The sequence below is a fragment of the Falco rusticolus genome, chromosome 1 (genome assembly GCF_015220075.1).
Source record: "Falco rusticolus isolate bFalRus1 chromosome 1, bFalRus1.pri, whole genome shotgun sequence".
Lineage (NCBI taxonomy): Eukaryota > Metazoa > Chordata > Aves > Falconiformes > Falconidae > Falco > Falco rusticolus.
Genome location: NC_051187.1, coordinates 19790238 through 19800339, shown reverse-complemented (window position 1 = coordinate 19800339; position 10102 = coordinate 19790238). Strand labels below are relative to the sequence as shown.

General features: G+C 49.7%; 1 protein-coding gene across 1 annotated transcript; it reads right to left on the bottom strand.

The window, feature by feature from the left end:
• Nucleotides 1-91: 91 nt before the first annotated feature.
• On the bottom strand, nucleotides 92-10070 carry POLDIP2 (DNA polymerase delta interacting protein 2). Its single transcript, XM_037374245.1, has 11 exons — nucleotides 9901-10070; nucleotides 9328-9409; nucleotides 8526-8623; nucleotides 7664-7760; nucleotides 7117-7192; nucleotides 6422-6529; nucleotides 6048-6184; nucleotides 4997-5023; nucleotides 4686-4811; nucleotides 4208-4287; nucleotides 92-2649 (listed from the first exon to the last, which is right to left on the bottom strand). The coding sequence occupies exons 1-11, from the start codon at nucleotides 10065-10067 to the stop codon at nucleotides 2535-2537; spliced, it is 1113 nt and encodes a 370-aa protein (XP_037230142.1). The 5' UTR covers nucleotides 10068-10070; the 3' UTR covers nucleotides 92-2534.
• Between the last annotated feature and the right edge of the window lie 32 nt (nucleotides 10071-10102).

The window sequence follows — 10102 nt, the reverse complement described above, 5'->3', positions numbered from 1 at the left end:
TGAGGGCAGGGGCGCGGCCGGGCCCCGCGGCCGCTGTGGGGAGGTGGGGGGTGCCCGAGCGCCGCTGGGGGAATGAGAGGCAGAAGCGAGAGCCGTTCCTTCTGCGCTTTATTGATTAGGTTTTTGTACAGGTATTTACAGGAGAGGAAAGCTGCCCGCCCGCGGGGAGGGGGCTCACCCCGGCCCTGGAAACAGTCTTGGGGAGAGAAGCGGTTGAGGAGGGGCCCTCCCCGAGCGCCGGGCCCCGCGGCACCGCGCCCCGGCCCCAGGGCAGGCCCGGCCCCGCCGCCTCCACGCAGACCGATGGAGCGGAAACATTCCTGCGCCTCGGCCCAACCCCGCTCGTTCCCGGCAGCGCTGGTCACCTCGGTTCTTGCCAGTCATTACCCAGCCAAGAACGGCTGTTCCTGGGCCCCAGGCCTCTGCCCTACCCTGCCCCTTCGCACCAAACACGCCACAGCTGCCAAAGCTGCTCCTCCTGGCGCTGGCAGAGCCCCTGCCCCAGGACCATGCCACCACTTAGGAATACAACTGCTCTCTGCTTGTTACTGGAAGCTTTAGGTCCACAGCGCCCCAGAAGCACGGGCCGGTGAGCAATAGGGTTAAACATTTACAGCGGTGTTGTAACTGCCAGTAAAGCTGAAGTCAATAACCCAAGGGAGACACAGGGCAGCTGGTACTCCGAGCAACTGCATAGGAGGAAAAAAGCAGGTTCCTACAGGTCCACTGCTTCCTCTGAACTCGGGGCATCATCCCCCCACTTCTCACCCTGCAAAGAAATCTGCATGACAGCAGCAACATGGGGTTGTCAGCTGTGGGCTGTTCCCTACAGATCCTTTTCTACCCCTAAAAGCAGGCTGGCTATTGAAACCTTTCAAACTCCAAAAGCAATGTAGATAGCATGTCCTACTTGACACAAAGGAAGACATAAAATTAAGAGACCCATGACAGATAAGCACTGTTTAAGCAGTAGTAATTAAGTTTCTCTATACAAGTATCTGCCGGCTGCAGGACAGCACACAAGTCTCTTCTGCCAGCATTTCCAAAGTCTGTTTGTCCATCAGCCAAGACGACCCATAGCACGGCCACAGCACCGCCTTGCGGAGCCAGACACAAAGAGGCTGTTCAGAGAGGACTTGGGGAAAGAGTAAGTAACTAGCATATGTCTCAATATAGAAAAACAACAGTCCTGTGAGTTAGTTATACCTTGTCATTTAAGGAAGATCAGGGAAAGGAGCAAGGCTGGAAACATTCTGCCCAAGGTTCCTATCACAAAGCCAGCTACCTCAGGCTCCACAAGTCTCCCAGAAACCTGGAAACCCAGAGACAACCCGAAGGGTCCCACCACACAGGCTGATGTCTCTGCAGATCTCTGCAACCCTCAGAGCTGCCAAGAGTTGCTCTGGCTTGTAAAAAGAGTTAATACCCAATTTACACTGCAGACTGGGCCCTTCCTGTAAAAGTAAAATTCCCCCAAATCCACACCTCGTAAGCTTACAGGTATTTCACTGACCTGCACAGCTCTGCAGGGCCTACCACACAGACTACCAAAAAAAAAAAAAAAAAAAATCACAACCCACCGAGCTGAGCAAGTAGGAGCAGAAAACCAAGTGCTACCTCATTGTCGCTGACAGCACTGCAGGTTAAAACAAGCTTTTCCTGCCAAAGCAGAAACTACCAAGAAAACACTGTTACAGCCGCAGCACGAGCAAGGGAAGCACCCTCCAGCAGCTGGGATGCACATGCCTGCAGCAAGGCAAGCCCTTGCAGGTGGAGGGCCCGCTTCAGCTCTCCTGCACTATCACAGCACACAGCCTGGTGCTCTAACACACACAAGACACCGTGGCAGCCTGCTCAGCCTGCCAACCCACCTTCCCACCTCTGCACTCCCTTTCTCTGACAAAACAGGCTCCAGTGCACAGCCCAGACAGGCTGTGCAACAAGGAGCGGAGCTCACAGGCTGCTCTGCCGCGTGCTGGCTAAATCCCAAAAAGCAGCTGCATTGCAGGAAGGATGAGCTCACATTCCTGCTCCCGAAAACAGCCTCACTGCTGCCCTCTGAAACAGCAAGAAGTCTTGGGCTGACCCCACTTTGCATGGGCAAGGGAGAAGCAACAAGCTGGGGCAGGCTGGATGCAAAACCTAGGCCTTGGTTTATAAAGGAAGACTGGTTGCAACTGGAAGGGCCAGTTTATTAGAGAAACCTCACATTGCAGAGAATTCACAACACATTGGAAAGGGTCCAGGCCTGCCGAGGGGGCCAGTCTGCAGCAGCACAGATCTACATCCCCCAGCTCCAACCCCAGCAGGTGCCACGAAGGGATGGGTTAACTGTAACACAGCTTATGTTTACAAGCAGCCCAAGAGAGCCAGTATTAAAGTTCAAAAAAAGCCTCCCCATTAGACAATAGTTAAAACAAAAATGGTTTAAAATGTTTAAAAGCTCTGTGTTCTTGGCTGCAGCATAATGATAATGGGGAGGCAAAGGTCTACAACACACACAGGCCTCTGTGGGTCTCGGCACTCAGTCTGCTCTACCAGTGAAGGCCGGAGGGAGGGGTCTTCTCGTCTTTGTTGCTTTCCAGAGAAAAGGGTGGGATTCGGACATCAAAGTGGGAGCCATCAGGCCTCTCAAATCGAAAAGTACCCCTGCAAAAATAATGGCAGAGATCACACTGAGGCCAGGGACAAACACAGGTACGAATCATCAGCAAGAAAGCAAGACATGAGCTCTTCCATATCCTGCACAGGGACTCTGGGGCTCTATTTGCAGGGCCGGCCCAGCAGCAAGTACCTTGGTTCAACAGCAAGAACATCTGCCTGCCAAATTGACTCATTTATTGGAGAACTCCTGGGCAGTTTACATCACATCTCTAATGTACATTTCCTGAACAAAGATGTCATGGTTGGAGCCTCCAGGAGATAAACACACTCCACACATCTGCGACAGTGTTTTCCTAACTCCCACTCCACAGGAGACAAAACCATCCGAGCTATTTTTACGAACTGGTTACATGTAAATTCAGATTCATATTTCTTGGCAGAAGCTCCACTGGTTAAGAAGTCTGCGACAATATGAAATCCCATCACAGATGTAATTTGGAACAGCTTCTGCTTTGCATTTCAGAACTGAATCTGCCTGTCCTTGTTCAAACAAGGAATTTGTTTACTGCCTTGAACTACAGTCAACTGCACTGCAGAACGTGACATGGGCGAGAGGATTGTGGAGATAAACCAACAGGTTCTCATGATGGAGAGGACACAGTCAAAAACCAGAAGTCAAGCTGAGCAGCTTCTGAGCTGCAGGACCTTTGTCTCTTCAGGATGCATGCAGAGAGGGAAAAACTACTAAACAAGCTGGTTTTATTCCCCAGGGCATGCATTCAGGCAATGCAAAATGCTTAACATGGCAAACAGGAGTATATCCTATAGGCAAAGAGCCGCTCTCTTGTTTTCCCCAGCAAAAAGGCAGTTCCAAGGCAGCTTAACTCCCAAACATGTTTACTTAAAAAATGCAAGCCAGAAAGACCTGTCATATAGAAGACAGAGGTGCCTGCACATTTCTTGTCCACACAGAAATGACACTAGATGTGCTAACATAGCTGAAATGCACAACAAAGGGAAATGGCTTTAACCCTGTGGCACAGGAAGAAGAACAACACAGCTGAGCACTTTCCTACCTGCACTACCAGAAGAGGATACTTGAACACCAGTTAGAACAAGGGCCTTATCTGGCCTCAACTGGGAATAACCCCACGCGGCGATTCCTTGTGGACGCAAAACTGCACAGCTTCACACAGGGATAGAATCAAAGCCCAGTCCTCTCCCAAGAGAGGATATCAGTGCACACATCCCTGCTGCCTGGGGAAACACCAGCATGAAGCCAAGCATCCTCGTGCACCAAGGACTGAAAGGGACAGAAACTGAGGAAAGCAGAAGATGGAGAACTGCTTCATGTCTTTTCAAATCCAGCATAGACCACAGAAGAAAGATAAATTAACCTGAAACCTCTCTTGGTGCAAAGAATCAACAGATCATCTTATCACTAACTGGGATACCGCTATAGAGAGGCTCAAAAAAAATGTATGCTATCAAGTATGTCCCATTCAGTCCACTTCCACCCACCTTTCAGCCAATAACTGCGTCCCAGTTCAGCGCTGTGGGGCCCTATATCTAAACCACCACTGCAGTAATAAGTGCTTCTTACCACATGTGACCGCTGGATGCCTGCAGGGAGACATGACTGCTGTACTGAAATGCCGGCTGTTCTTTGGACAAAACTGGCTCCTGAGAAGACAAGAGACCACGCTGCATCAGCAACAGATCTTAATATTTCTCCACAGACAGGCATCAACAGGAAATTTATATAGCAAAAAGAAAAACAGAGAGAGCCACACCTGAGCATCGCTACCAATTGCACAGCAAACAACTCACCCACTGAGTAGCACCAAAATCACACGTCATTCCAGTTTTCCTGTTACCAGTCATTTAGGATCATTCTCTAATAGTATGAAGTTTTGATTAATGCACACTAACAACTGATAAAAAGCTAATGATTTTTTTCATTGCCAGTTTCCTATTCCATCTATTTCTACTGCCACTAAGCAATTTACCAGCGGATCAACCCAAGCGAGAGGACTCCAGCAAAGCACTGTGCTTCCCAAGAGAAGCTACACAATACCTACCCTTCCTACAACGCCACGGCCCCTGACAGTTTCCAAAGTGCCAGACAAGCTAAATATCCTCCAGTGCCGTTCTCGGAGTTGTACCACTTCGCTGTCAAGGTTCTCCAAGCGAATACAGTAGCGCCACTAGACAGAAGAAAGACTGTTATCAAGAACTGGAATCAGCTGCAAACAGTTGATAACCCATAGCCAATACTGGGAAACAGTTGCCAGGCAAGGGCTACTCTCCCTCAGAGCTTATCACACAGCAGTGATGCCACAGCAAATAAACTCCTTCCCTTTAGCTGCTTCATGAAACAAAAGGCACTTACCCAGTAGACATGGGAATTCTGGGCTTCCTGTCAAGAGAAACAAAAGACTTTAGCAGCTGCCCTTCAACACTTGGTGCCAAAACCTCATCAGCTGTCAGCACAGCACAAGCACGGGGGCTCTCGCTTCATGCCAGATCGACGCGGACAACTCACATGAGCACAGACAGCTGCTCTCCGAAGCAGTCCATCAGTTACCGCCTGGCACTGGCTCTGCTCTAGACATGTAATCATGAGGTGGGAGATTTGCAAGGATCTCGACTACGGAGGGTTGATCTCCATGTTAATTACGCACTTTCTACAGATTTAGAAACACCCGTTTCCTTGCCTTCAGGCACCTGTTTTTCTGACAACGTTAGGACAAACATCAGTTGGGCTTCACAGAAGTTGCAAATCCACACCAAAACATCCACCTGTCACAGCACGGGCCCCCAGCAGCTGTGCTCATCTGGACTTGGAAATCAAACTGCTGTGGTAATTCCCAGCCCTCCCACTCAGAAGTCTACTGGAGCCTCCTCATTATTTGGGATGGTCCACATCGAGTTGTTATGCTATAAAGGGCTCGTAGTTATCAGCTAAATCCAGAAGGCTTTAACCAAACCCTCTAACCCATATTACAGCCAGGAAAACAGGGGTAGACACCCACAGCACCTCATCCCTGGGCAGGATAACAGGCACATCTGTCATTACGGGGCAGCTGGCCTCACTGCCACCTCACACACATGCCCATCTGTGACTGAGGCAATAAAGGACCAATTCACAAGCCTTCCTAAATATCTCGCTAGCAATGTTCTGCAGAACAGTACAGGGTATTTCCCATCCTACAAATAACAAACACACACTAATATTCAGAAGCTGTCCTCCAAAAATGTATGGCCAAACAGTTTCTTGTTCATCTCTCTGCTGGACAACATGACAAGGAAATCACAACTGTGATTAAAAAGTCATTTCTCCAGTAAGAAGGCGGCACCTTCAGCCAGTAAACTGGTCTTAGCAAAACATGCAAGTTAAGCAGATCACAGAACTAACACAGCAACACGCAACACAGACCTACCCTCATGCCCATATAGAAGGGGATAACTGTGACGCGGATGTTCTCCGTGGTTTCTCGGTGCACATCAGAAAGCTCTAGCCAGGGATGGTTCTTCTCCTGCCAAGCACACAGCGTATCCCTTGCTACAAAAGGTGGAACTGTGGGGAGGGAAAGGTGAGAGTTTATGCAGAGAGGCATACTGTATCCAGAGCGCTCTTCCCTCAAAGCAACTCCTTTCACAGTTACAAAAACTATTTAAAGGAAGCTTTACTGTAACAAAACCCAAACCAGACCACAATTTTTCCACCATAACTAAGATGACAGGTTCTGGGTACTTGTTATAGAGTACCTCGGGCATCTGGCTCTGAAGAGCTCTCTCTGAAGCCAGAGATTACCTTTTGTTTGGTCGTACATGAGAAACCTCTCGAAGAGCTCATGTTGGATGGGCACTTGATCAGTGGAGCTGTAGGGAAGGATATCTTCATGGCTTACATAGTCTAAACCTGAAAAAGAAACCCCAAAACTGTTCAGTTTCCCTAGCAAAGAGCAGCTCAGAAGTCTCCTGGCAGAAAAATGGATCACATTAGCAAGAAGGAAGCCAAAGATAATACTGCCATGACTGCAAGTATGGAGGAAACAGGCCAGTAATAACCCTTGGCAGCATTCTTCTGTGCAATTTCTCCACAGAATGATTCCTCTGATAAACACACACAGCCTGCGAAGCAACTGCACTGCCACAAAAGGACTTTGGGCAAGAAATGCACAGGACAGGAAGAGATCTAGCTGTCCCAATAGTAAACTAGACTAGCCCGTATACAACAGGGTATGCGCATGGGATCAGTCTCGAGAGCTCAAAGCAGGCATGCCTGTGTCCGATCACAGTCTGCCCAACTTCCATCTGTCCAAAACGGCTTCACATACTTTAGTCATCCTGTTGTCTCTAGCCCAGCCCTGAACTACAGACAGATTCCCTACAGGAACATCCTGTAGGAATTGCTGCTTCACTGGCAGAGGTTGACTGTTGATGACTCTTCTGACCTCATCTCACGAAATCCCCGTCTCCACAGAGGCTGAAGGTGGTTTTCCTCACCTGGTATAGCATAGAGAGCTCTGCTGTCATCATGATTTGCCAGGAACGTCACTGCTTCCGTCTGCGATCTCTGGGACTGAGAAAAAGGGAGGTTTCTGTCTTTCTGTGTGGATTATTGTGGGTCAGTTGCCAGCCACATTTCAGTTTACTATTGTGATTTCTGAAGTGCATAATGTTTATTTTATTTAGCCAATTCACTGCAGAACATCTCTTCTTTTAATTCCTCTAGGCTAATTCTCCACCCAAACAAGAGAGGAGCATTTTCAATGCTGCAACCCACATTCATAATGACTGTACACAACAGAGTAGGAACGCCAACAGGATCAGGAAAGGAGGTTGGAAGAAGGAAACATGATCCAGAAAACAGTCACATGACATTTCAGATTGTCTTTCTCAGGGAAAATATGTCTTGAAGAACAAATTTGTTCTGAAATTCTAAACAATCAAGTTAGCCACCACAGCCACCTTCTTTCAGTACCTGTCCATCTGAACCATTCATTAAGGAGAAGATATTTAAGTTTCAATACCAAGATTATTAGTTACTTACTATATGTGGACAATCCCGGGCATCTATTAGCACCTGATAGTAAGTATGCGTTTTGCCCTTGACCTCTTTGGAACCATGGCCTGCCACATTCTCGCTCCTTAAAGAGAAAAGCAGAGCACTGAGCTCGAGCACAGGATGGCAGCAAACTTGTTACCAGGACCAAGCACATTCATAAACAATATTTTTTTAAAAAATACATTTCACAGTCTGTAATCATTCAACTCCATCCAAATCAAATTCATGTCAACCACCCACACAACAACAGATGAGCCAAGATGACAAACAGTGTTTGTCACAGGCACGACAGCTCTGTTCTCAGACTGAGAAGTTCTTCCTGCTCAGTCCAGTCTCCTGTTTGGGGTGGCTACTTCCACTGCCCCCCGATCCTCATCCTCATCCCTTCCCAGCACAGCTCCAACACAGACCAGGGGGGAAATGGATGGAAAAGGGGAGAGAACTGAACAGCGACTCAGTCTGCAAGAAGGATGAACCTGGACTATCTAATGGGTTGAAACTGGGGAGGCAACTGACAAATCCAACTCACTGGAAATTTACAGAAGCCACAGCCTGCAATTTTAACACAGGAACCTGGACCTAACTCAAAAAGCAACACAAGGGGGTGTTTTTGTGATAAAAAATGCCAGGAGCATGATTACTTATTTTTTTTACTTCCTTCATACACACACTCACTCTCATCCTTCATACTTCCACCCTGTCTCTAATTAACACAAAATTAATACTCATACAGTCACACAAAACAGACCCATACCACTGTCCTCCTTAAAAAGACTTGTTTAACGCAAACAGGAAACACGCTAAAAAACGTAAATGTAACAGTGCAACATATAAACCAAATCCTTACTTCTCTGTGACAGGAGAAGCCACATCTCGATCATAAAGCCTGGCTTGCCAAGGAAACAGGACTATTCCTCGATAGCCAAACACACTGTGAAGAAATAGCTGAAGGGAACAAACAGTTGCATTTGAATACACACCAAGCTTTAAGAAACTTAAGGTACAAAAGAAAACATGAAGCCAAAAGCCCTTTTCTAATAGTGTTTAAAAAAAAATAAATATCTGTTAACTGAGGTAAAATTAGAAACATTTATAAAGGGTATGAATGTGTGGGATGGGAATACGGGGAGAATCACCACTGTGTGAACCCAGAAACAAAGAGGGAATATAAACAGTCTGGAATGAGAGAAGAAATTCACCTCATCTCTACCCCATAAAAGTGAATGGATGAACCAGTCATCAAGTAATAGAACAGGAGAAGTGCAGAAAGGAGCCCAGCAGGGGAGAGACCACCCAGGAACACAGAGACACATCTCTGATTACTGAGCACAGAAGTTACAAGTTTAGTTGTTACTTCTCAAATTCAGGGATTGTCTCTTCTGCTCCTAGAGGAAGAAAACCCTTCAATAACACCAGTGGGGCAAACGCCATTGCAGAAACAGTCGCATCACGCACGCTGTAGATTCTTATCAACTTGCTACTGTCAGATGACTGACAAACTGCAGACGCAGCAGAGACAAGGAGCACTGAACTGTGAAACTTCTGGCCTTCTGCTACAACGCCGCAGTCTCCTTAGGGGTAAATCACTTGGCTACCCAATCCCTGTGAAACCACCCCCAGGGTCAGCTCTGCTCCCCAGAACCGCTCACCTGACCCGTCTCGTATTTGCCGTGCTGCTTGGGTGCCTCGAACACCCCCACGGGCTCCAGCACTTTGCCCTCAGGACGGTTCCTAGGAGCAAAGAAGTAGCTCGGTGGGTTTGCAGGGGCTGAGCCAGCCCCCAAGCCCCAGGCGCTTCCCCCCAACTCATACCCACTCGGGTACCACACGCCCCCCCTGAGAACCCCACCACACGCTGGGCTGCCCAGTGACCCCCCGTTTCCATGACTCCAACCCTTTGCCAGCCTCCCCATTCCCAGCCGCCCTGGATGTCCCCCACCCCCTACCCAGTCGTCCCTTTAGCCCAATCCCTCCTCTCCCACCCACCCCACCACAGCCACCCCGACAGCCCCCAGTTCCTTCCCAGCCTTCCCCCACTGACCCAACCGCACCCCACACATCCCCCAATCACCTCCCCAACACCCCTCGCGGCCCCCACCACCCGCTCGCCCCGACAGCCCCCCCACCCCCCTTCCCCTCCCCCCAACCCTCCCCTCCACACACCAGGCCCAGCCCGCCCCCCCGGGCCCAGCCGCCCCTCACCGCGCCCCCGCAGGCCTCACCGCGACGAGAGGTGCCGCCGCGGCAACAGCAGCGGCAGGGCCGCAGCCCCCGGGCGCGGGGGGAGCCGCGGGCCGCGGGCCGGGGGCTGCTCCCAGAGCGGCAGCCCGCGGGCCCGGCACCGGCCCAGCGCCGCCGCCACGTACCGCCGCGCCGCGCAGCCCGACATCCCGCGGCCGGGCCGACCCCGCCGCCAGCCCACAA